The 27,641-nt window shown below is 48.0% G+C and overlaps 1 protein-coding gene across 1 annotated transcript in view; it reads left to right on the top strand.

The window, feature by feature from the left end:
* CACNA1F (calcium voltage-gated channel subunit alpha1 F) overlaps window positions 1–27,641 on the top strand; it is a 223,628-nt gene that overhangs the window by 82,709 nt on the left and 113,278 nt on the right. Inside the window, exons 14-20 of the mRNA XM_082263594.1 lie at window positions 974–1,134; window positions 7,056–7,281; window positions 15,843–16,050; window positions 19,553–19,673; window positions 23,212–23,290; window positions 26,910–26,952; window positions 27,035–27,092. Of these exons, the coding sequence (XP_082119720.1) occupies window positions 974–1,134; window positions 7,056–7,281; window positions 15,843–16,050; window positions 19,553–19,673; window positions 23,212–23,290; window positions 26,910–26,952; window positions 27,035–27,092 (896 nt within the window). The remainder of the gene's footprint in view (window positions 1–973; window positions 1,135–7,055; window positions 7,282–15,842; window positions 16,051–19,552; window positions 19,674–23,211; window positions 23,291–26,909; window positions 26,953–27,034; window positions 27,093–27,641) is intronic.

Raw genomic sequence — 27,641 nt, 5'->3', positions numbered from 1 at the left:
TTATATAGTAAGTCAACCCCTGGACCAGATTGCCTAATTTTAAAGTGATTGTAAAGTCTCATTTTTTTTTTCTAATAAAATATAAAAAATAAAATACAAAATAATAAAAAATATTATATTTGCCTGCTCTGTGCAGTTGGTTTTGCCCAGGGCAGCCCAGATCCTCCTCTTCTCGGGTCCCTGGCTGGAGTTTCTGTCCCCTCCCTCCGGTTAAGCGCCCCTGTTCTGCCGAAAACTCCAACTTTTGCCGAAATCTCCAACCACATCACTTCCGGTGACTCTACAGAATAATTTCGACCACTTGGTGTCTTCACAGAACACCGGCAGCCTATACACACCGGTAAACGCTATAATGAGTGGACATTGTTAGTCCACCCGCTAGTTGTTACCGCCTTGGAGGCGGCCATGTTGTTTGTTACTGGCGGTCGGACTAAAAATGTCCACTCAGAGTGTATAAGCTGCCACCTGTTCTGTGAAAACACCAAGTGGTTAAAATCTCCAATTATTCCTGATGTAGAGTCACCGGAAGTGACGTGGTTGGGGATTTCGGCGAGTTGGAGTTTTCGGCAAAACACCTCCACAGCAAGCAGCAAGTGCCAAGCTGCAGCTCCGTGTATCCCGTCAGAGACTGAGCTGTCGTTCGGCCCCGCCCCCTCTCTCTCCTGATTGGCTAACTGAGTTTGATTTACAGCAGCGGGAGCCAATGGCACCGCTGCTCTGTCTCAGCCAATCGGGAGAGAAAACCCCAGATGGCCGAGGCACTCGTGGACATCGCTGGATAGAGAGGGGCTCAGGTATTAGGGGGGGGGTGCTACACGCAGAAGGCTTTATATCTTAATGCAAAGATTGCATTAAGATAAAAAAAAACTTCTGAATTTACAACCCCTTTAAGGATTTAAAATGTGCAGAATGGTGGCCATACTTCAGCACTGCATATAAGCCAGTATTACTTTTACATCTGATCTTTTACCAGCCGAAAACTGAAGAGATGGAACCGAGCTTTCCGGAGGAAATGTCGTCTAGCGGTTAAGTCGGTCACCTTTTACTGGATGGTTCTGATCCTGGTCTTTCTGAACACGCTGACAATAGCCTCTGAGCACTACCGGCAACCTGATTGGCTGACGCAGATACAAGGTAATAGTGGGCGGAAAGAGTGTAGATGGGAGGGCTACCAGCAGTGCCGGGACAAGGTCATCCAGTGCCCAAGGCAAGGATGCCAAACTGGGCCCCCTTCCCTTAGGGTTAGGGTCAAGGTGCCCCCCCCAATCCCTGCAATAAATCATTGCGCCCAGGGCAACCACCCCTCCTGCCCACCTCTTGTCCCGGCCCTGGCTACCAGTTATTAAAAAACCTTGTCAGGCAATTTCCTGCCAATATCTGCTTGGTAGCCCCGATGAATGACAGGACAAATAGCGCTACAGCAGAGATTAAGGAACAGGTTTAGAGCGTAGGGGTGGCTAGATTTAGTCTACAGGCTTAGAATTATTCTTAGGATGGAAAGTAAGATTCAGGTTAGGCCAAAGAGCTAGGCTCAATTTAGGGCAGAGGGTGTGGTTAGGGTTAGGTGACAAGGTTTGCTATAAAGCAGATAACACTGTTAGGGTATGGGGAAATACTTGGCGTATCGTTAAGACTAAATCAAAAAATAAGGAAGTGGTGTCCAGGTACCTAAAATGTAATGCCTCCATCCCTATTCAGCATATATAATACAAACTATTATTTTGCCCATGGGACTTTAAATGAGGCGTGACATATAGAATATGCATATTCGATTTATTCAACAAAGCATGAAGTTGTTAATATATATATCAGAGGGTTAAAAATAACAAGTTGCTTCTTATATCTGGCAAACATCAACATAAAGTATACAATTCATAAAATAATCGTTCCATATACTATTTCAAAGAACAATAAAAAAGGGGGAATGCATCCTTAAACTCAACGCATTTCGTAAACGTTATCCTCACTTCCTCAGGAGTCGATGCCTTCCACATATTATCTGTAAGAATCCGGCTTGATAATTGGTATAAAAACATTGGTTTAACACCTCCAAATGACAACCGCTGCAGGGTGTCTGACCCGGGAGCTGTGGAAGGGGCCCATAACACCCCATCAAGACCGGATGCAGCAAATTACAATGTGTAGATAAGGAGTGAAAGACCAAGATCCATGTGTTACCCACTTCTGACCCCTGCACTCTATGCATTACCCACTCTTGACTCCTGAATTCTATACATTACCCACTCCTGACCCCCTGATCGATGTACTTACCCACTCCTGATCCCTGCACTCTGTACATTACCCACTCCTGACCCCCTGAACTATGTACATTACCCACTCATGACTCCTGAACTATATACTTACCCACTCCTGACCTCTGCACTCTGTACATTACCCACTCCTGACCCCTGCATTTTATGCGTTACCCACTACTAACCTCTGAACTATGTATATTACCCACTCCTGACCCCCGCATTCTGTGCATTACCCACTCCTAACCTCTGAATTCTGTACATTACCTACTCCTATTCTATGCGTTACCCACTCCTGACATCTGAACTCTGTACATTACCCACTCCTGAAACCTGCACTCTGTACATTACCCACTCCTGACCCCTAAATTATGTACATTACTCACTCCTGAACCCTTCATCATATTTTGGCCATTGAATATCGGTATCGGCTGATATTGGCCGATATTTTTGTACATTTAAAAAAAAATATATTTTTATCACTTGACAAGTACTGTTGTCGAGGGACCTGGGGGTCTAAAAGACCCAAATCCCTCCTCTGCACATAAAAGCATTCAAAATGCTAAGTTTGGCTGCTTTGAATGCTGTCATTTTTTTTAATCTGGCGCCGAGTACCCGGAAGTGGTGTCATGACATCACTTCCAGGTTTTTGCATGGAGACCCGATCAGAGCTGAATGCGGCTTTGATCGGGTCTTCGGCGGCCGTGCAGCCTGGTTGCCCAGGTCTCCAGGTGGGACGGAAAACCCGGGCGAGCCGCGGAAGGCGGGGGGGGGGGGAACGTCCCCTCCTGCTCCTTGTAATGACAGCCGAGCGGCTTCTCAGCCACATCGGTTGTCATTACAAGACAGCCGACCGCTGGCTATGGACGCCGGTACCAGGGTGATGCCTCTTCCTGCAGCCATCACTCCGGTACAGCACTTTCCCGAAATATCGGCAATATCGGTAACCTCAGGGGCCGATTCTGATATATCGGGGAAAGTGCATATCGACCCCCGATATATCGGCTTTGCCGATAATCGGTCGATCCCTACTCTGTACATTACCCACTCCTGACCCCTAAACTATGTACATTACCCACTCTAATAAAAAGAGAAAACAGGGCCCCAGCTCGGTGCGAGTAGAAACAACAACACTATATTCCAATATCCACTTACATCTGAATAACTTGCAGACTGCATGCAGAGGTGCTGTGGTATCGTGTGTGATAATCCAAGACGGTAGACAGGGTGGGCTGGAGGGCTGCTGAAGATGTCTGAACCCGCTGAAGATGGCAACTGGGGCTGATCGCATTAGCAAACTTCAAGCTTCCCACCACCGTGTGACCGAAGATAAAATGGCCCAATAGGGCCAAAGTTCTTCAGAGCCTGAAGAAGGAGGAAAAGGAAACTAGTTGTGGCCCACCCCCTCCCCAGCTTTTGTGCTTTGCCTTGTTGCAGCCAGTAGTGGTGGGTGAGAGCCTGTGACGCTGCCGTGCTCCTGCTTTCTCATGCTGCGGGTCCAGACTCGTGTGAGCGGTGGTCTCCCTATTGGGCCATTTTATCTTCGGTCACACGGCGGTGGGAACCTTTGAGTTTGCTAATGCAATCAGCCCCAGTTGTCATCCTCAGTGGGTCCAGACATCTTCAGCAGCCCTCCAGCCCACCCTGGCTACCATCTTGGATTACCACACACGATACCACAGCACCTCTGCATGCAGTCTGCAAGTTATTCAAAAGTAAGTGGATATTGAAATAAAGTGTTGTTGTTTTTACCCGCACTGACCTGGCGCCCTCTTTTCTCCTTTTATTTTTGTTCTCGAGGGAATCCCATACCTCAGGGGTGGGGAACCTACGTCCCGGGGGCCGTATGCGGCCCTCGAAGTCATTTGGTCCGCCCCCCCGTGCAGATGAGTCTGTGTCTCTCAGCTGATCTGTCAGAACAGAGCCAATGCTTCCTGTATAGTTCCGGCTCCATTCTGACAGTCTGAGTGAGTCACAGGTGACAGGTGGAGTGATATCAAATGCCCTCCGCCTGTGACCAATACAGGAAACTTCGCCTTTTCCTCCAGCGTGGCACCGCTGCTAGCCAGCATTTCCCGCCAGCAGCACACACAGCAGTACCAGCCAGAGCCAGCAGCACCAGCCAGAGCCAGCAGTACTTACAGCAGTACCAGTCAAAGCCAGCAGTACTCACAGCAGTAGGAGCCAGAGTCAGCAGTACCCACAGCAGTACCAGCCAGAGCCAGTAGTACCCACAGCAGAACCAGCAGTACCCACAGCAGTACCAGCCAGAGCCCGTAGTACCCACAGCAGTACCAGCCAGAGTCAGCAGTACCCACAACAGTACCTACAGCACAGTACCAGCCAGCAGTACCCACAGCAATACCAGCCAGCAGTACCAGCCTTAGCCAGCAGTACCAGCCAGTAGTACCCACAGCACAGTACCAGCCAATAGTACCAGCCTGAGCCAGCAGTATCAGCCAGCAGTACCTACAGCACAGTACCAGCCTGAATCAGCAATACCCACAGCAGTACCAGCCTGAGCCAGCAGTGCCAACCAGCAGTACCCACAGCACAGTACAAGCCAGCAGTACCAGCCTGAGCCAGCAGTACCCACAGCAGTACCAGCCAGCTGTACCCACCAGCATTTCCCACCAGCAGTTCTTTTCAAAACTTACCACCACAAAGTCCACTGCGCTCCAGACTGACCGACGCAAACCTGGAAAACCAGTTGCGAGTAGCAACATCATCAATACCAGCTAACATCACACACCTCACCAAAGAGAAGCAGTTGCAGCCATTACATTAGGGGTGAGTTAATTACATTTTTGACCAAATATAACAGGCACATTTTTAAGTTGATAATTTTGTACGGCCCCCGAAGAATTTTAGAAATACCCAAATGGCCCTTGGCAGAAAAAAGTTTCCCCACCCCTGCCATACCTCAACAAGGAGCTGCCGTCTTGTGAGTGTTCTGTCCAGTCACCACCTGCCATTTTTCCCATTTCTTCTCTGTTCTTATCAGTCTGCATATTTTTACCTTTATTTCGATTTCCGTTCAATCACATATAGATCTCATCTAATGTCAGTGAGTGCTGGTCTGACTCACTTACTTTCAGTTGGTGAATTGTTTGTACATTACCCACTCCTCACCCCTGAACTATGTACTTTATCCACTCCTGACCCCTGCATTCTATACGTTACCCACTCCTGACCTCTAACTATGTACTGTACTTACCCACTACTGACCCCTGTACTATGTACATTGCTCACTCCTGACCCCTGAACTATGTACATTGCTCACTCCTGACCCCTGAACTATGTACATTGCTCATTCCTGACCCCTGAACTATGTACATTGCTCACTCCTGACCCATGAACTATGTACATTGCTCACTTCTGACCCCTGAACTATGTACATTGCTCACTCCTGACCCCTGAACTATGTACATTGCTCACTCCTGACCCCTGAACTATGTACATTGCTCACTCCTGACCCCTGAACTATGTACATTCCTCACTCCTGACCCCTGAACTATGTACATTCCTCACTCCTGACCCCTGAACTATGTACATTGCTCACTCCTGACCCCTGAACTATGTACATTGCTCATTCCTGACCCCTGAACTATGTACATTGCTCACTCCTGACCCATGAACTATGTACATTGCTCACTTCTGACCCCTGAACTATGTACATTGCTCACTCCTGACCCCTGAACTATGTACATTGCTCACTCCTGACCCCTGAACTATGTACATTGCTCACTCCTGACCCCTGAACTATGTACATTGCTCACTCCTGACCCCTGAACTATGTACATTCCTCACTCCTGACCCCTGAACTATGTACATTCCTCACTCCTGACCCCTGAACTATGTACATTGCTCACTCCTGACCCCTGAACTATGTACATTGCTCATTCCTGACCCCTGAACTATGTACATTGCTCACTCCTGACCCATGAACTATGTACATTGCTCACTTCTGACCCCTGAACTATGTACATTGCTCACTCCTGACCCCTGAACTATGTACATTGCTCACTCCTGACCCCTGAACTATGTACATTGCTCACTCCTGACCCCTGAACTATGTACATTCCTCACTCCTGACCCCTGAACTATGTACATTGCTCACTCCTGACCCCTGAACTATGTACATTGCTCACTCCTGACCCATGAACTATGTACATTGCTCACTCCTGACCCCTGAACTATGTACATTGCTCACTCCTGACCCCTGAACTATGTACATTGCTCACTCCTGACCCCTGAATTATGTACATTGCTCACTCCTGACCCCTGAACTATGTACATTACTCACTCCTGACCTCTGAACTATGTACATTGCTTACTCCTGACCCCATTGCTTACTCCTGGCCTCTGAACTATGTACATTACTCACTCCTGACCTCTAACTATGTACTTACCCACTCCTGACCCCCCTACTGAACTATGTACATTACTGACTCCTCACCCCTGCACTCTGTATTTTACATACTCCTGACACCTGGATTTTGTACATTATATACACTTGATACATGCACTTTGTATATAACATATTCTGGACACCTGCAATCTGTATGTTACATACTCCCGTTACCTGCACTCTGTAGGTGACATGCCTTCGACCCCTGTGCCCTTCCCACTGTTATCACAATTTTACCTCACCCATATTTCTCCACGATGCACACTGCCAGCAGGCCAGAGGGAGGGGTGGTCGGACTCAGGTCCTGGTCCTGGAGGGGCCCTTTCAGTAAGGCTGTACATAGCACCATGATTTCTAACAGCGGCTCTGCCATTTTCCATGCTATCTTCCAGGCTACGCTAATAAGGTGTTGCTGTCTCTCTTCACTGTGGAAATGCTCCTCAAGTTATACAGTCTGGGGATCCATGCCTACTTTGTGTCATTCTTCAATCGCTTTGACTGCTTTGTGGTGTGCGGGGGAATTTTGGAGACGGTCTTGGTGGAGTTCCATATCATGTCTCCTCTGGGGATCTCTGTCTTGCGCTGCGTCCGGCTCCTCAGGATCTTCAAAGTCACCAGGTCAGTGAGGTTTCCTGTTAGGTATGTGAGTTAGAAGGCATCTGCATGGGTATCACATATAGGGGCACCCCTGCTTGCTGATTGGACAATGAAGATCCACTAGCAATGTGGAGAGTCATCACTCTGCTCTTTTCTATTGTTAGCATACACTGATTAGCCATAACTTTATGACCACCCACCTAATATTGAGTAGGTCCCTCTTTCCAGAAGACCTCTGAGGGTATGCTGTGGTATCTGGCGCCCAGCCGTCAGTAGCAGATCCTTCAAGTCCTGTAAGTAGGAATGTGGGGCCTCCATAGATTGGACTTGTTTTTCCAGCACATCCCACAGATGCTTGATTGGATTGAGATCTGGAGATTTTGGAGGACAATTTAACACCTCAGACTTGTGTGTTCCTCAAATCATTCTTGAACCATTCTTGCAATGTGGCAGGGCGCATTATCCTTCTGAAAAAGGCAACTGCCATCAGGAAATATGGTTTCCATGAAGGGGTGTACTTAGTCACCAACAATGCTTAGGTAGGTGGTACGTGCCAAGCAGGGCCGTAGATGATTTTTTTCCTGGGGGGGTTCAGCCTTGAGTACAGAGAGAACAATAATTATCATACCTGCCACTCTGTGACAAATTGTGGTGTGTAAATATATACAGTATATACAGCGCCCCCCAGCAGGCACATCTGTTAGTGAAGCAAATAGTAAACATGGCTTCAATGTAAGCCGGGCCCTGCCTGTCAGCCTCGTGGATGAGACAGGTGGTCTTCCCAGTGGCAGTGCGGCTCCCTCAGCTTATAGGCTACACTAGCCTAGCTGCTGTGAAATTGACTGATGCTCTGCCCCCCCCCCCCTTATCTACGCCCCTGGTGCCAAGAAACATCCACATGAATGGCAGGAGCCAAGGTTTCTCAGCACAACATCACCCGAAGCATCACACTGGCTCCGCCGACTTGTCTTCTTTCCATACTGCACCCTGGTGCCATGTCTTCCCCAGGAAAGTGACACTGACACACACACGCAGCCATCCACCCCATTCATCAGACCAGGCCACCTTCTTCCATTGCTTGGTGGTCCAAATCTGAGGCTCATGTTGCCAATTGTAGGCACTTTTGGCTGTGGACATGGGTCAACATGGGCACCCTGACTGGTCGGCGGCTACCCAGCTCCATACACTACAAGCTACGATGCCCACTTTTTCAACACATCAGCTTCAGGGACAACGTGTTCACTTGCTGCTTAATTAATCCCACCCACTTTCAGATGTCATTGTAACAAGATAATCAATGTCATTCACTTTACCTGTCAGTGGTCATAATGTTATGGCTGATCGGTGTATCTACAGTGCCGCAGAGCCTGACTGACTGTAATACGGTCTAGTCTATATTCCAACACACACATTCCTGGATCACAGGCTCATCAGTAGGGATTACCTACTGGACACTGGATATACTGTATAACAGATTAATGCACATATTCGCCAGCACACCATGGATCTTCAATTGCAGTCCAAAACTTTTTTCTCTGTCGCTCATTGACAGACGTAGTCCTCTTTGATTCACATCAATTGGGTTATGCTGCCTCCGCAGGAGTAGGACTAGGCAGAAAGAAAAACGTTCTGGCTCCACCCTAGGGGCAGTCCCAGAGGGTATATCCTCTTCCTGTCTGCTACAGGGAATCAGGTTTTTTCTGTCTAGTCAGGAGTAAGGACAGGGCGCAAGGAAGCGACCCCCGCCTATCCCCATTTTTCATCTGAAACTTCAGCCTGAGCCTATTCCTGCAGTTGCAGGTACCTCATCTGGGGTTTGTGACTCGGGTACTGTCTCTTCAGACAGTGAGGAAGATGTTTCGGCATCTACCATAGCCCGAGAGGAAGCGTTAGTAACGCATTAATTGTATATGTTCGGATACACCATCAGAAGTAGCTGATACTTTGATCCCATTTGGTACTAATAAACGCACCAACATGGTAAAAGGATTTCCCTTACCCAAGTGTTAGGGTAAGGTAACTAAGTAGGAATGGGGTCATCCAAGACGAGCCCCTACTATTTCCTAAACGCATTAATAGGCGTTATTCGTTCGAGGAATTATTCCTCAAGAGATGGATAGTACCATCTGTGGTGGATTTTTCAATCTCCAGATTGAACAAAGCTACGGTTATCCTATTGGAGGATGCTCCGTCCTTTAAAGATGATCGCGCCATCTTTTCCCTAATTGGGTCAGCTTTCAGACCAGTAATTGCTATTGGTCTAGAATGGACCAAGTGGCTTAGAGGGGAGAGATATCCCCCAGGCGGTATCAGATCTGGTGGAACAGATGATACAAGAGTTACAGTTTGTCTGCGACATTGCACTAGACGCCACTCCACTATTGGGGCGTGCATCAGTTTTCAGCAGTGGTCCTCAGGCGTACACTGTGACTAAGATATTGGTCGGCAGACCAAGGCTCCAAGGAAGCTTTGGTTAAATCTCCCTTTTCAGGGTGTGCGCCTATCTTGGAGCCAATTTAGATGAGATTATTAAGGATCTCACTAGAGGAATAAGGGTAAAGGATCCCGTCAGAGACGGGGGCCTTCTTTTTCCGCTCATAAAAGTTTTTTCAGCCCACGAAAAAAAAAAAAAAAAAAAAAAAGCAAAGTCCTCCAAAACTCCTTCGGGAGGTTTTTTTATGGGGCGCTGGCAAGATTGTATGTCAATCTCTCCCAGTGCGATTCTTCCTTCCAATATTCGACTATCCCCGGATCGCTTAAGAGCTTACGGGGGGCAGTCACGGATTTAATGCAACAAGGAGTGGTGGTCCACGTTCCTTGGACAGAGCATTTCAAGGGTTCTATTCGAACCTTTTCACAATACCCAGAAAAGAGGGCAAAGTGCGTCCAATTCTGGACTTAAGAGCACTTAATCTTTTTTGTCAGGCGGCCTCCCTGCATCAGGGGGATTTTCTGGCGTCCATAGACATCTAGGATGCCTATCTTCACTTTCTTATTTATGCAGGACATCAGCGTTTCCTGCGTTTTTCCGTAGAAAGAGTACCATTATCAGTTTCTGGCGTTACTCCTTGGTCTCGCCTCGACTCTCCGGGTCTTCACAAAGGTGTGGGCCCCAGTCTTGACGTTGTTACGACAACGAGACATATCGATTCTAGGTCGCCTAGACGATCTTCTGCTCCGTGTGGAGTCTCCGCAGACTCTATTACTAAACTTAGAGATCACCATGACCTCTTTGCAAGAGTTCGGGTGGCTGGTGAACCTGCAGAAGTTATCTTTGGTTCCCACCAGAAGGCTGGAATATTTGGGTCTAATTTTAGACACATCCAGGCTTGCATGAGGGTCCTGGGTTTGATGGTGGCTTCCTTTGAAGTAGTACCAGTTGCCCAGTCCCATACCTGAATCCTTCTAGGAGAGATTCTTCTCAAGTGTAACCGAAATCCGGATTCCCTGGACAATCGGATCCGGCTGAGCGAGCGGACCAGGGAGTCCCTGGTCTGGTGGTTTCGGTCTCCGATGCTCAGCCAGGGGAAGTCATTCCTACCAATATTTGGACGCTTATCACCACGGATGCCAGTCTATCCGGGTGAGGAGAAATTCTCGGCTCAGGGGCTTTGGTCCCTGGAAGAGTCTAGGTTACCGATAAATGTATTGAAACTGAGAGCGATCAGACTTTGTCTGATTCACTGGACCGAGCAGCTCCAGGGCAGCCCGGTTCAGATCCAGTCGGACAATGCCACAGCAGTGGCTTATGTCAATCATCAAAGGGGCACCAGGAGTGTCCTGGCGGCCATAGAAGTGGCCAGCATTCTTCGTAGGGCGGAACTAATGTTCCAGCTCTCTCTGCGGTATTCATTCCGGGGATGAATTGGCAAGCAGATTATCTCAGCCGTCAGATTCTGGATCAAGGTGTATGATCTCTTCATCCAGGGATATTCCACCAACTGTGCCTCCATTGGAGCACTCCGAATGGGAGCTGTTGGCATCTCAGCTCAACAGGAAAGTGCTGAGGTTTGTGGTTTGTTCCCACGATCTTCTAGCAGACACCGCAGACATGCTGATCGCCCCGTGGGGGCAGTATCAGCTACTTCCCTCCTCTCAAGTTACTGCCGAAGCTTCTTCGCAGGATAGAGGTGGAGGGAATTCCAATTATCCTGGTAGATCAGGACTGGCCTAGTCGGCCTGGTACGCCGACCTGGTCAGGCTGGTCACAGACGTTCCTTGGCGACTTCCTCTTACGGAGGATCTGCTGTCGCAGGGACCGATCTTCCATCCTGCTTTACGATCGCTGGCTTTAACGGCCTGTTTATTGAGACCCAGGTGCTGAAGGACAAGGGATTGTCAGCTTCAGTTATTCCTACTCTAGTTAAAGCAAGGAAAGCGACTTCCAGAAAGATGTATCATCGTACATGGAAGTCTTATATTGCGTGGTGTGAATCCCTTGGGTTCCCTCCACGTCTTTATTCGGTAGCCCGAATATTGGCTTTTCTGCAACAGGGAGTTGAGCAGAAGCTGGCCTTGAGTGTTATCAAGGGTCTGTTTTCAGCATTAGCTATCTTCTTCAGAAGGTTTTGGCTACTCATTCCTTGGTGCGGAATATCATCCAGGGGGTGCGACACCTGGCTCCGCCAGTGCGCGCGCCGTTACCATCCTGGGATCTTAATTTGGTGCTGTCGGTTCTTCAGAAGCCTCCTTTTGAAAATATCAGGGAGATTCCCTTGCTTACTTTATCCCAGAAGGTGGCCTTCTTGGTGGCTATCACTTCTGCACGCAGGGTGTCAGAACTGGCTGCATTATCCTGTTGTTCCCCAGATCTGGTGGTTCATAGGGATAAGGTTGTTCTTCATCCGAATCCATCCTTCCTTCCTAAGGTGGTTTCAAAGTTTCATTTGAATGAGGACATTGTATTGTCCTTCCTATGTCCTTAGCCCTATCATCCTCGAGAATTGCGTTGCATTCCTTGGATGTAGTTCGGGCGATCAGGATATATTTGAATACTACGGATTCATTTTGTAAGACGGATTCACTGTTTGTGATCACGGATGGCCCTAAGAAGGGGTTGCCTGTTTCTGCCGCGACCATCTTTAGATGGATCAGACAGACGGTGGTATAGGCTTATTCTATCTAAGGGTCGGGATCCCCCGTTCCCTGTTAAGGCGCATTCTACTCGGGCGCTTAGAGTTTCCTGGACCTTCCGCCTTCAGGCGTCAGTGGTTCAGGTTTTCAAGGCAACTGTTTGGTCGTCGGTTCATACCTTTACAATATTGTATAAGGTTTATGTGATGGCATCGTCAGATGCCTCTTCTGGCCGCAAGGTTCCTGCAGGCCGCTGTTTGAGGAGACTGTTGGTCTACCTCGAGGGTTTGTTGGGTAGGTCTCATCTGTTTGCTCGATGAGTCCTTTGATACTTCTGGTTGGCTCCGGTTGGGCCTTCTAGATTGGATTTTGATTTCTGTCAATCCCACCCCTCATTTGTGGCACTGCTTCTGGATGTCCCAATTGATGTGAATCAAAGAGGACTACGTCTGTCAATGAGCGAAAGAGAAAATTGGATTTTTGTAAGATCTTACCGTAAAATCCTTTTCTCTTAGCTCATTGACAGACGTAGTACCCGCCCCTCTATCATTGAGTTGGGTTGGGTTAAATTCTCTGACACTGCTTCGTAACAGAACTGATTCCCTGTAGCAGACAGGAAGAGGATATACCCTCTGGGACTGCCCCTAGGGTGGAGCCAGAACGTTTTTCTTTCTGCCTAGTCCTACTCCTGCGGAGGCAGCATAACCCAATTGATGTAATTCAAAGAGGACTACGTCTGTCAATGAGCTAATAGAAAAGGATTTTACGGTAAGATCTTACAAAAATCCAATTATTGCAGAGAGATCACACTACAAAAGAATAAGTGCAATGTTTCAGAACCACGCAAGACCCCTTTATCACATGCCTGATGAAGGGGTTCTGCTCGGCTCTGAAACGTTGCACTTATTCTTTTGTGATGTGATCTCTCTGCAATAAAAGGTTTGGACTGCAACTGAAGATCCATGGTGTGCTGGTGAATATGTGTAATGACTGTAGTGCTGGGCATTGTTACAAAAAACAAACAAAAAAAAAACAGTGTTGGGCCCCCCAAAAATCTATACCAGACCCTTATCCGAGCATGCAGCTCATCAGGCCAGGAAATGGTGGTGGGGGGGGGAGTTCTCCCCCTCTCCTGGACCATACCAGACCACATGCCCTCAATTGGGGGCGAGGGGGCATTGATGGAACATATTTCCTCCCATTGATACAAATGATCAGATACTATTCCTCCCACTGGCAGGGGCTCTGCCCCCCCACCCCAAAACACCCTGTCCCGTGTTGATGGGAACAAGGGCCTCTTCTTCACAACCCTGGGTGTTGGTTGTGGGAGTCTGTGGGTGGGGAGCTTATCAGAATCTGGAAGTCCCCTTTAACAAGGGGGCCCCCAGATCCCAGCCCCCCTCATGTGAATGAATATGGGGTAGATTGTTTCCCATACATATTCACCAAAAAAGTGTAAAAAGCGAGTAAAGACACAACACGAGTTTTTGACAAGTCCTTTATTTAAATAAATTAAAAAAACATCACCAAGTGGCTCTGCCTTCTTGTGACGTCATTGACCGAGGCATGATGGGTCAATGACATCACAAGAGGTTGGGGTCAGCCGATAATGCCATCTGCGGACTCCCCCCCTTAGTTATTTAAGAACTGTCAGACGGAGGAGCAGGCAGCCTGTGGGAGCCTTCGATGAGACCGGAGGATTTTCTTTCTTTTTCGTGTCCGACGGTGAGGCAGATGTCATGATTGACAATGGATCTACACCGGGGGGCATTTTGAATTATTTTGTATTTTTTAAAAAAGGACTTGTGTCTATACTCACTTTTAACACCTCTTCTGGTGAATGGGTAGGGGTACCCCATACTCATTCACATGGGGGGGGGCAGGATCTGGGGCCCCCTTGGTAAAGGGGAAGAGCTTCCATCAGTGGGAGGAATAGTGCTCCGTCATTTCCATCAATAGGAGGAATAATGCCCCATCATTGGTATTAGTGGGAGGAACAGTGTCCCATCATTGGTATCAGTGGGAGGAACAGTGCCCCATCATTGGTATCAATGGGAGGAATAGTTCCCTATCATTGGTATCAGTGGGAGGAATACTGCCCCATCATTGGTGTCAGTGGGAGGAATACTGCCCCATCATTGGTATCAGTGGGAGGAATAGTGCCCCATCATTGGTATCAGTGGGAGGAATAGAGCCCCATCATTGGTATCAGTGGGAGGAATAGTGCCCCATCATTGGTATCAGTGGGAGGAATAGTTCCCTATCATTGGTTTCAGTGACAGGAAGAGTGTTTCATCATTGGTATCAGTGGGAGGAATAGTGCCCCATCATTGGTATCAGTGGGAGGAATAGTGCCCCATCATTGGTGTCAGTGGGAGGAATAGTGCCCCATCATTGGTATCAGCGGGAGGAATAGTGCCCCATCATTGGTATCAATGGGAGGAATAGTTCCCTATCATTGGTATCAGTGGGAGGAATAGTGCCCCATCATTGGTATCAGTGGGAGGAATAGTGCCCCATCATTGGTAAAAATTGGAGGAATAGTGCCCCATTATTGGCATCAATGGGAGGATCAGTGCCCTATTACTGGTTTGAGTGGAAGTAATAGAGTCCCATCATTGGTATGAATGGAAAAAATAATGACCCATCATTGGTATCAGTGGGAGGAATAGTGTCCCATCATTGGGGTCAGTGGGAGGAATAGTGCCCCATCATTGGTATCAGTGGGAGGAATAGTGCCCCATTATTGGTGTCAGTGGGAGGAATAGTGCCCTATCATTGGTAACAATGAAGTAATAGTGTCCCATCATAGGTATCAATGGGAAGAATAGTGCTTCATATCAGTGGAAGTAATAGTTGCCAAAGGGCCGGATAAAGGCAGGCAAAGGGCGGCAGTTTTGAGACCACTGCCCTTGAGCAATCAAGACATATATTCAATCCCAATTTACATGTCTTGATTGCTTAAGCCAGGGATCTTCAAACTACGGCCCTCCAGCTGTTGCAGAACTACATGTCCCATGAGGCATTGTAAAACTCTGAGACATGACTAGGCATGCTGGAAATTGTAGTTCATTAACTACTGGAGGGCCATAGTTTGGAGACCCCTGGCTTAAGCTTACTGCAGAATGAGACCCATAGTGCCTTATGGGCCTGTGTTAAGGGGAGGAGAATTCAAAACCCTTCTGGTGCAAACAAAAGACTGTTAACTCATGCTATTTTATAATCTGGTGTTGTATAGCATAGGTATGTAGCTATAGTGCAGTGATGGCAAACCTTGGCACCCCAGATGTTTTGGAACTACATTTCCCATGATACTTAACTACACTGCAGAGTGCATGACCATCATGGGAAATGTAGTTCCAAAACATCTGGGGTGCCAAGGTTTGCCGTCACTGCTATAGTGAATGATAATGTATGTATTTCATAAGGAACATGGTGTGTCACATCACCTGGCATCCTTCTCTCTCTCTCTCTCCCACCTTGCCATCACTGTCCTCTCCAACATACAGACACTGGGCATCGCTAAGTAACCTGGTCGCCTCTCTGCTGAACTCCATGAAATCCATTGCTTCTTTACTGCTGCTTCTCTTCCTCTTCATCATCATCTTCTCCTTGCTTGGGATGCAGCTCTTCGGAGGAAAATTCAACTTCGACGAGACCCAGACCAAAAGGAGCACCTTTGACACGTTCCCTCAGGCACTGCTCACCGTCTTCCAGGTGACCAATCTTGACTTTTGGATTGGGTTTCCCATATACAGTTGAATGGTACAAGGTTACAGTATATGTAAAACCATAGCAAACAAACAGAAACCAGTCTCACTGATTGGTCTACAATAAATTCATAAAGGTTCAACCTGGCTGCTCTAGGTTACAAAACCGTTGATTGGGCACGTTCTCTCAGGAACTGCCCGCTGCCTTCAGGTGACCATTCATGACTTTTGAACTGGGTTTCATGGCCAGGGATCCCATATACAGTACAAGGCTATGGTGTGTATTAGGCCCTAGCAGGCCATATATGGATTGTAGTGTGGTAATTCTATATGGGTTTAGCCCCTTACCACATCCCGAATTTTACACATTCATTTGGGAACTGCCCGCTGCCTTAAGGTGATCATTCTTGACTTTTGAACTGGGTTTCATGGCCAGGGATCCCATATACAGTACAAGGCTATGGTGTGTATTATTAAGCTGTAGTAGGCCATATATGGATTTTTCTTTGTGTGGTAATTACATATGGGTCTAGCCCAGGGCTGTCAAACTGGTGGCCCCCAGCTGTTGCCGGACTACAAGTCCCATCATGCCTCTGCCCATATGAGGCATGCTTGTAACTGTCAGCCTTGCAATGCCTCATTAGACTTGTAGTTCTGCAACAGCTGGAGGGTCACCATTTTGACATCTGTGGTAGTAGCCCCTTGCCACACCGTTGATTGGGCACGTTCTCTCAGGAACTGCCCACATTCCTCCAGGTGACCATTCTTGACTTTTGGATTGGGTTTCATTGGCAGGGATCCCATATGCAGTACAAGGCTATGGTGTGTATTAGGCCCTAGCAGGCCATGTATGGATTGTAGTGTTACATATGAGTTTAGCCCCCTACCACATCGTGAGTTCTTTTGGGAACTGGCCGCTGCCTTCAGGTGACCATTCTTGACTTTTCAGCTGGGTTTCATGGCCAGGGATCCCATATACAGTACAAGGCTATGGTGTGTATTAAGCTGTAGTAGGCCATATATGGATTTTTCTTTGTGTGGTAATTACATATGGGTCTAGCCCAGGGCTGTCAAACTGGCGGCCCCCAGCTGTTGCCGGACTACAAAGTCCCATCATGTCTCTGCCCATATGAGGCATGCTTGTAACTGTCAGCCTTGCAATGCCTCATTAGACTTGTAGTTCTGCAACAGCTGGAGGGTCACCATTTTGACATCTGTGGTAGCCCCTTGCCACACCGTTGATTGGGCACGTTCTCTCAGGAACTGCCCACAGTCTTCCAGGTGACTATTCTTGGGGACTTGTAGTTCCGCAACAGCTGGAGGGCCACCAGTTTGACATCTGTGGTAGCCCCTTGCCACACCGTTGATTGGGCACGTTCTCTCAGGAACTGCCCACAGTCTTCCAGGTGACTATTCTTGGGGACTTGTAGTTCCGCAACAGCTGGAGGGCCACCAGTTTGACATCTGTGGTAGCCCCTTGCCACACCGTTAATTGGGCACATTCTCTCAGGAACTGCTCACAGTCTTCCAGGTGACTATTCTAGGTGACTCGTAGTTCCGCAACAGCTGGAGGGCCACCAGTTTGACATCTGTGGTAGCCCCTTGCTACACCGTTGATTGGGCACGTTCTCTCAGGAACTGCCCACAGTCTTCCAGGTGACTATTCTTGGGGACTTGTAGTTCCGCAACAGCTGGAGGGCCACCAGTTTGACATCTGTGGTAGCCCCTTGCCACACCGTTGATTGGGCACGTTCTCTCAGGAACTGCCCACAGTCTTCCAGGTGACTATTCTTGGGGACTTGTAGTTCCGCAACAGCTGGAGGGCCACCAGTTTGACATCTGTGGTAGCCCCTTGCCACACCGTTAATTGGGCACATTCTCTCAGGAACTGCTCACAGTCTTCCAGGTGACTATTCTAGGGGACTCGTAGTTCCGCAACAGCTGGAGGGCCACCAGTTTGACATCTGTGGTAGCCCCTTGCTACACCGTTGATTGGGCACGTTCTCTCAGGAACTGCCCACAGTCTTCCAGGTGACTATTCTTGGGGACTTGTAGTTCCGCAACAGCTGGAGGGCCACCAGTTTGACATCTGTGGTAGCCCCTTGCCACACCGTTGATTGGGCATGTTCTCTCAGGAACTGCCCACAGTCTTCCAGGTGACTATTCTTGACTCTTGGATTGGGTGTCTTAGGCAGGGATCCCATATGTCCAGTTATGTTCCCTATAGTCTGCTATGAACTGTCCAGCATGGGGTAGAAGACAACGTTGCAGAGTTTTTACTCCAGTCAGTTGTGGTAGAAATGGCAGAATTACATGGGGTCTCAGATGTTGATATAGGGGTTTGAGATTTCCCCATGAAGTCTCCAAACGTTATGTGATTTATGGGTGTACGTAAAGCGTATTTAATCCCAAAAACAACGATTTTATATATTGCAGCTTACCAATCCTTAGATGAGGGGTCCTGCATTAATTTTTTGTTTTCCTCTGGTAGGTATGCAGTGGCACTGGACAAATAGGAACAAGAATTGGTTCTAGTAAAAATCACAATAGGTGTTCTTCTTGGAAGAGACCAACCTTTGGGGAAAGTGTAGACAAGTAGACCTGGTTTAGTTCATCAGTTGTTGCCTCTCTGACCACAATGGGCTCATCAGCAGATCAAATCCTGTATACTAAGTGCTCCCATACGGCCTTAGACTGGACTTAGAACATTGCTCAAAGCCAGGCATTGCATTCCTGAGATCCACAGGCGAAGGGGTGGAGGCTGTCGAAATGCCCACCCAAAGAGATGTATGCAATGAATAAAAGGGACGCCGCTCTCCTGACCAGCCACCATAGTATGAGAAGCAAGATCGGCCTTTTGGCGGAGGCTTGTAGGCTGAAGCCGATCTTGATTCTCATCCTATGTTGGCTGGCGTCTCTTTTATTCATTGCTCTTAACCATATAGCCAGGATTTTATTTTCACCTGTGATCTTGCAAATAATATATGTGTGTCCCTGGGCTGCAATGATCACTCCTCCACTGTATCTATGGGAGCAGCTATGGTTGCCATCCTGGGCTGGACCTCAAACATTTCTGGCCTTGTTTGCCTCTGTATTACATGAGGCAGCTGATGGGATTAGTAGTTTACTGAAGGATGATAAAGTTGTTTGTGCTTTCAGTTTAGCTCACAGGAAGTGACAAGGACACTGCATTTCTGGCAGGATCAACAAGTACTTTCTGTAGTTGCTGAACACTCCATAACCAATGGAACCACCACATATAAGAACTTTTAAGCTGCAATACATTACAGTTTTGGTTTTGGGTTTAGCTATTCTTTAAACTTTGTATATCACTGTAAATGGCAATCTGGGATCCCGTGTATTCTGTAGATAACAATAGGTCTTTGTAATGAGTACCTTACCGTTACTGTATGATAAATGTTGTTCCTTTTTCCACTGAATTCCCGTTCTTTCATAACCAATCCATTATCTCTACCTTATTTCTTTTTTTTTCTGTGGTTGATATGCAGATCCTTACCGGAGAGGACTGGAATGCAGTGATGTATGATGGGATCATGGCATATGGGGGACCATTTTTCCCTGGAATGTTGGTCTGTATATATTTCATCATCCTCTTCATTTGTGGAAACTGTATCCTTCTGCAAGATAATTTAGAACTATTCCCCACCACTGAAACAGAGCTTTGTGTTGGGACGAGGTCCGGTAGCATCCAAAGGCAAGAAGGCTAAAGTGCTGCCCCCATGATCTGTGAACTAGTTCAGCTACATAGGTAGCAGATCCTGCCCTTTTTGCTTCCCCTCCTGCTAAGGTGATCATGGTGGCTGAGCTAGACTTTTAAAACAGGGGTGGCAAGGTATTAATTTGGGGGGTCAATATACAAAGTGTTCAATTACACTAAAAATAAGTTATTGGGGGGTTGGAAGGCGCAGGGGGGTGGAGAGCACTGGGGGGGGGGGTAACGGCAGGGAAAACCAGGGGGATGGGGAGCACGGGGGGGGGGACTGGAGAGCACTGGGGGGAACTGGAAATCCCTGAGGGTGGAGCCAGGGAGCACAGGGGGGGTGGAGAGCACTGGGGGAGCCAGAGAGCATGGGGGGGGGATGAAAAGCTCTTTTGGGAGCTTAAGAGCACCAGGGGGGGCTTAAGGGCACTGGGGGGACTAAGAGCACTGGGGGGGTTAAGAGCACTGGGGGGGGGTTAAGAGCACTGGGGGGGCTAAAGAGCACTGGGGGGCTAAAGATCACTGGGGGGCTAAGAGCACTGGACGGGGGTTAAAGAGCACTGGGGGTGTTAAGTGCACTGAGGGGGGTTAAGAACACTGAGGGGGCTAAAGAGAACTGGGGGGCCAGCAAAAGAAGTTGTATATAAGGGGGATGGGCAGCTGCATATAGATGAATTGATCTTTCCATATTCCTCCTGAAGCCGCTGAGGAGGAGGAGAAACGGGTATTCAGTGACAGCAGGAGGAATATGGAAAGTTCAATTAATCTATATGCAGCTGCCCATCCGCCTCCTATCCAGCACACAAACAGGACTCCTCAGGCTCTCTCACTCACCTTCTTCCTGCCGCTGACTGAAGGAGCTGACACTGCAGCTGCCTTCACATGGAGATGCGGGTGGCCTGGCGGACACCGGCCTGACACCCCCCAGTGCGCCTCGCTGGTATGCCACTGGAACCGGAACAGTGAGTGCACTATTTCTCAGTTTCAGGTTTAGGTGGATCAATCGGCTGCAGAGTTCCCAGCCTGTCACAGTCTATTCATATTGAAGAGGCCAGTGACCAGGCTTCAGCTGTGCAGCACTAATCCGCCTAAACCCGAAACAGAGAAAATAGTCCACTTACTGTCCCCCGCTCCCACGGAATACAGTGACATTTGGAGACATTTTTTTTTCTCTAAATAGCTGCACAGCAGGGGTAAAAATCAAACAGTGTAATGTTTTCAACGGGGTGGCAACGGGGGTGGCAAGAACTTAATCTGGGTGGCAATTGCCACTCACAGCTTTAAAGCGGAGTTCCGGGCACAGAAATGATTTTTTGCTGAACATACCCCCGGGACAGTCAGGGCTAGCACATTCCACAATGGCTAGCCTCTGATCTGTCCCGGTTCGCACTTACCTTTTAGAAGAAATACTTACTTAGAAAATTTCTTCCACAGCGTTTCCATCTCTGTTGTGGGCAGCTGAAGCCGGCGCGGTCCTCTTCTCTGTCTTCTTCCGCGTCTTCATGTCCCAGAATGCACTGCACCGGCCCCTCTCGTCACTTCCGGTGCGGCGCCGCATTCCTAAACAGCTTCTGGGCATGCCCAGAAGCTGTTTAGCAGGGGAATGCGGCGTCGCCCGGAAATGACGAGCGGGGCCGGTGCCGTCGCATTGATTCCTGGGAGCTATGACGTTTAGCTCCCAGGAATCATTGCGAGGCAGGAAGTGACGGGGTGAGCCGCGGCTCCGAGGGAGGAAGCAGTCAGAGGTGAGTATTTACGATCTTCAATAAAAAGGTGAGTAAACAAAAAAAATTAAAATAACTATCCAATTCCTTTTCAGGTGAGCTCTACCTAGCGGAGGGGCACAAAAAAAAAAATCGTTTTTGTGCCCGGAACTCCGCTTTAAGTTCAGCCAATTCAGCAAGAATTGGCCAAAACTTGAGCCATGAAGGGCTAGCACTACCAATTTGAAGCTCCTCAGTGCAGTGGCCACACACAAAACTAACACCAGGTGATAAAAAAAAAAATTGAAGCACACACAAACATGCACAGGGTGTTCACATGGTCCTCCTCTGAAGAGAAAGGACCCTGCCCCTGATTCCCTGGGGTGTAAGACATCTGACGTGGGCTAGGGTACTTGTGGTCCACCTATCCGAAACCAGGTGGATCACACTCTTTGGGGGATCTGCTGAGTAATTGGTAGGACTTCCCAGAAGGGAGAGCCCATGGGAGGGCAAGAACCTTACATAGTTACATAGTTACATAGTAGGTGAGGTTGAATAAAGACAATAGTCCATCCAGTTCAACCTGTGTAGGTGTGTGTGGCTGTAATCATCTCACATAGCCCTTAATGTCCTGATCCTTGAGATGTAAGTCTAAGAGTCTTTTGAAAGCCACCATACTTCCCGCAGAAACCACCTCTTGTGGTAGACAATGCCACAATCTTGTAGCCCTAACGGTAAAGAACCCTCCTCGTTGCCTGAGGTTAAAACGCTTCTCCTCTAATCGCATTGTATGTCCTCGAGTCCTCATGCAATTCCTTCGAATGAACAGCTTTTTTTCTAAGCTGAGATCCCCATTAAGATATTTATAAATTGCTATCATGTCCCCCCGCAGACGTCTCTTCTCCAGGGAGAATAAATCGAGCGATTGCAGCCGCTCTTCATAGTTAAGGTCCTCCAACCCCCTAATCAGTTTAATTGCCCTTCTCTGGACTCTCTCCAGCTTCAACACATCCCTCCTGAGGACTGGCGACCAGAACTGGACAGAATACTCCAGATGTGGTCGGACCAGAGTTTTATAAAGTAGAAGGATTATAGTCTTATCTCTGGAATACATCCCTTTCTTTATGCATGCTAATAATCTGCTGGCTTTGGCCACATGGGCCATAAGGCAACATGATACACCTCCTCATAACTTTCAGGGCAAGTCTGCGTATCCAAACCCTACTAATTAGGAGTGAGTTATGTACTAACACTACCAAAAGCTTTGCAATCAGCAAAATTCATGTTCTTTGCTGGTTTGTCTCATTGGCAGTTGACTTGTCAGACTGATGCAGGTGGATGGCTGCACTCACAGAGAGGAGTGGTCTTTAGCTGCAAAACAGCGGTGGGTTTTTTTTTTTTTTCTTTTGTATAAGAAAAAGAAAGTGTAGAAAGCAGTAATGATGTGCGGGACCACAACTCGGATTTCACTTTCCTTAATTTTGGAAAAGCCAGAACAATACAATGTTTTTGCCATTGTTTGCTTTGAATTACAGCACTTTGCTGTATCGCTATATCCATAACAGTGTATTGCCCTTTTTTTGCCCAATTCGGCTTGGAACTCAACAAAGTAATTTCTAGGTCAGTTTATTCAACGATTTTCATTTATAAGTGCTGTGATAATTAATATTATGATTCGTGATACTTGATTGTTTGAACATCTTCCCTTTAGCTCATCACACTCTTCCTTAACCTGCCTGTGTAGATATCTTACTGAATGTCTTCTTGGCTATTGCTGTGGACAATTTGGCTGATGCTGACAATATCAACAGTAAAGACAAAAAGTGAGAAGGGTATTGTTGTGAAAAATGCAAAATAATCCATTGCAGAAGGACCAAAGGCCATGCATTCTCAGCCAGGGTTCCATGGAGCCCTGGCATTCCTCTAGAGTAGCCATTCTCAACCAAAGTTCTGTGGAACCCTAGGGTTCCTCAAGAGGTTCCTAGGGGTTCCTTGAGCTGTGGTTGACTGTCCTCCTATTTTGGTGCCTGAATAGTTCCAGGACTAATGCCACTTGGCAAAACCAGCAGCATGACACCCATTATCGTTTTAATCGCCTGTAAGGGTGGCATTCTGACCTTCGTTGTAAGGCTTGCATTCTTCCCATTCATAACCAATGTAAGGGGCATTTTCTCATTGACCCATGGTGAACTGATTTTTGGAAGGGTTCCTTGAGACCTGGAAATTATTTTAGGGGTTCCTCTGGGCAGAGCAAAGTCCAGTAGCAGGCCAAGGTCAATACCAGGGAAGCAGGCAGAACCAGGTCCAGGAGCAGGCTGAAGTCAATACCAGGGAAGCATGCAGAACCATGTTCAGTAGCAGGCCGAGGTCATTACCAGGGAAACAGGCAGAACAGGGTCCAGTAGCAGGCTGAGGTCCGTACCAGGGAAGCAGGCAGAGCAAGGTCCAGTAGCAGGCCGAGGTCCGTACAAGAGAAGCAGGCAGAGCAAGGTCCAGTAGCAGGCCGAGGTCAGTACAAGGGAAGCAGGCAGAGCAGGGTCCAGTAGCAGGCCGAGGTCAGTACAAGGGAAGCAGGCAGAGCAAGGTCCAGTAGCAGGCCGAGGTCAGTACAAGGAAAGCAGGCAGAGCAAGTTCCAAAAGCAGACCCAGGTCAGTACAAGGGAAGCAGGCAGAGCATAGATCCAAAAACCACAGAGCAGGGTCAGGAGCAATTTGGGTCAGCAACGGAAGATCAGTCAGCAATAGCAGGAACACAGGAATGCAGTTCATATGAAAGCTGAAGAACATCCAGCAATTAGCACACACCAAGGTCAGTTTTGCAGTTTGGCGCCGGTGCTCGTGGAAATGTGGGCACGAGCATTAGCTGCATGGTAATGAGCTTTACCTGCACGGGAATGAGCATTAGCTGACAGTAGCCTAGACTTTTGCTCGTTCTGCGGGGAGGAGGGGATCTCTGAGGGCTTAACACCACAACCAGTTAGTTCAGAGTTTGCCTGGAGCAGAATCACTTGCAGTCATTGGTTGACAAATCTCTGAGAGGGGATTTCCTTTACCGTGGAGGGCTGTCCCTTCACTTCCTGTTGTGGAAACAGGACAGGAAGTGAAGGAAGATCTCCCTAATGGGCATACCTATAAAACGTTACAGGTGTTTTAACTATTCCCTGGTCTATTCAAAATTAAAAAAAGTTCAGGTCCACCTTTGGGAGGGGGACTTTGTTTTGTGGGAGTGCCTAAACCTAGCATGTGAAAGGGGTTGAACCTCTATCATATTTTTGTTGGTGTCGGTGCCAGTGTTGTGGAGATTCATCCTTATTATCATTCCTGGTGACCCCTTTCTCTGGTAAAGAAGGTGAAGGGAAGTCCAAACTTTTTAAACTGTCATAGTAATAGGAGATGAGGGAAAACCTTCCAAAGGGTAGATGTCAGGTCACCTGTGGCCAGGTGACAGCTGCACCCTGTTGGGGACAGGAATGCACCGCAAGGTAGTGAACCCAATAGCTGACTGCTGCGGATGGACAGGAAACGTGAGCCCAAGATTCCCCAGGGCGTGGAGTCTAAGGCCCAGCAGGGGTTCACCAGAGCCTCTAGTGGTGAGGATGGACTTTGCTGCAACTGGGCCCAGGTCGCGGCCCCTGGGGTCCTCCGGGTCATGCTCCGTAGGGAGAGAGGGGAAGCAGCCACTCAGGACACAAGGGATAGTGATGGGTAAGCCGAGGTCGGGGCAACAGGCAGACAAGGGTAATCAAGGAACAGGCCAAAGGTCAGGGTCACAGGCAAACAGGAATAGTCAGAGACAAGCCAAAAATCGGTACACAGAAAGATAGATGTAGCACAGGGTAGACAGGAACACAAGCTAACAAACACTGTTGAACAGCAAAGCAGACCTGCAGTGCACTGGTTAATATAGACTTCCTGGGATGGCCTGGGGTGGAGCCATACAGGGAGGAGAGACAATAAAAGGCAGCCAGAAGGAGAGTCAGGCCTCTAATGGAGACATGGAGGAGAAGGTAAGCTGCCAGACACTATTGCATATCCATGACAGTAGACCTGTAAAGTGCAACATATGTCAACTCTATATTATTACTCAAACTCGCCTTTTTATTTCATTATTTTTTTGGATCTAATTCAAGGTCCTAATAAAGATTTAATAGTGGTATCAATCTTGGTTGCCTTGAAAGTTATATTGGGTAGATAGTTGAAAAGATACTCTCTGCAGGTCACAGACATACAGACGTATTTGTCCTGTAATATTGTTTTGAAATTTTATGGTTGTCTATGAAGGTCCATTCTAGTAAAAGAAGGTTCTTCAAGCAGTTTTAGACAGATTGAACTGTGTTCTAGCAAGTTAGCAGGTGGCCCAGGCCGGGGGAAAAGGTTAACTGTTGTAAGCTCAGTTCCCGGGCCTTTTGGTCCTAGCTGGCCCACATGTGCTATAAAAAGGGAGAAGGCCGAGTTCCAGGGTTCTTCCTAGCTGAACTGGTTGGTTATGTTCTGCGCTTGTATCGGGGCCGCTGCACCTTGCAGTCTGCTGAAGACATTGGGACTTTCAGAGACATCCAAGCAATAGACAATGCCATAATAGACTATCACTCTATAGAGGTATGCCTGGGCAGCCACACTAATATAGTTAGAGTTAGGGGAAAGACGTTGTTCATATTGAACTGTATGCTGCAACCCGTCCAGTGAAAATTGCTTTAACTGTTCTGAGCTTGGTCTGAAGTTAATAAAAGAGGTGCATGTTGGGTCTGACGTATCTAAAGAACCAGGGTTGTAATGCACTTCGGGGCATGAAGTAGCATCAATATAAAAGGGTTAACATGGCAAGACAAAAAGAGGAGTGTAGTTACTATGGGTTACCCAGTGAAGGAACAAGCTACAAACAACCAGTCATTAGTCTTGGTACCCGGTAAGGTTACAGTTCCTCCAGTAGCGAGGGGGTCAGTGTTTGGCTCCCTCCCTAATGGTTGGTATCCAATAGCAACCGGAACCAAACCCATGTTACAGAGATCTAGGTCCTGGTCATATAGGTGTAGCATGGAAGGAGTTAATGAGCACGCATAAGGTCTAGGTTGTATGCTCGGCAGTATCCCATTCTGTTACTGGGAGCAAAGTAACAGAGGTACGCTGGACTGGTGGAGTGGGTGCAGGCTCAGCACGGCAACATCTAAGTTGCAGTGTGTAGTGACATGGGACAAGTTGCTTATCAGAGGAACTCTGCACTTCAATAACTACACACAGTGAAGGCTCATCTCTAAGTCAAGGAACTTCCTCAATGTTAGATTCCTCACATGACTGCAGTCTCCACCTGGTCCACGTGCAAGGTATTCCCATGTTCAGGGCAAGTAGGCCCCGCCTACACACTGGTATAAATATCTCTTTCACCAAATAGTAGTGTGAAACTATGATTTTCAGAAATTGTATTTGTAATGATTTATTTTTCAGGGGAGGGAAGAAGTCTGGGAAGAAAGAGGACAGCTCAGTTAAGGTAGGTGCATCTAATACGGCTTTGACCGTAAACATCAAATTAACAAGGAAAGCATTTGCTGAGAGTCTGCTCTTTTCTGTAGGTTCCCTGTGAGGAAGAGAATGAGGAAGAGAATGAGGAAGAAGAAGGAAGTGAAGAATGTGAGTTGTCTTTGACTTCTCATTTAATACTAACATTTTATCATCTAATGGACAAAAGTATATGTGATATCTGACCATCACACCTATATGAGGTTGTTGGGCATCCCATTCCACAATGATCAGGGGCAGACTGGCAACTTTCAGCCCAGGGGGCTAGTACAAACCAGAGGCCCATGGTGCAGTGACTCGGCCCCCCCCCCCCACTCTCCCTCTTCCCGTCCTCCTCCTGACCCTCATTCCAGGCTGAAGCTCCGCTCCAGGTACTCTCTACTCACCAGCTGAATCAAGGTTCCCAACCTGGCCAGCAGGGGGCGGTTGGGGGGAGCTGGGACAGCTCAGTTGGGACTGGCCAGGGGAGGAGAATCTCAAGTGGGGTATGGAACCGGCTTCTGCTCAGAAACAGTTTACACCACCCATGCTGGGGTAGGGGGGGGGGAGGCTTGCACTCTGTCCTTGTCTTCATCCCGCACTCAGTAGGTCAGTGGCAGAAACTTTTTACTTCTCTTCACCAGGGATCCTTAAGGTATGTCTGTGGCGGAAGCGGTGCAG

Source organism: Pelophylax lessonae (genome assembly GCF_965119305.1).
Source record: "Pelophylax lessonae genome assembly, chromosome: 7".
Classification (NCBI taxonomy): domain Eukaryota; kingdom Metazoa; phylum Chordata; class Amphibia; order Anura; family Ranidae; genus Pelophylax; species Pelophylax lessonae.
This window is presented reverse-complemented; position numbering and strand designations above follow the sequence as displayed.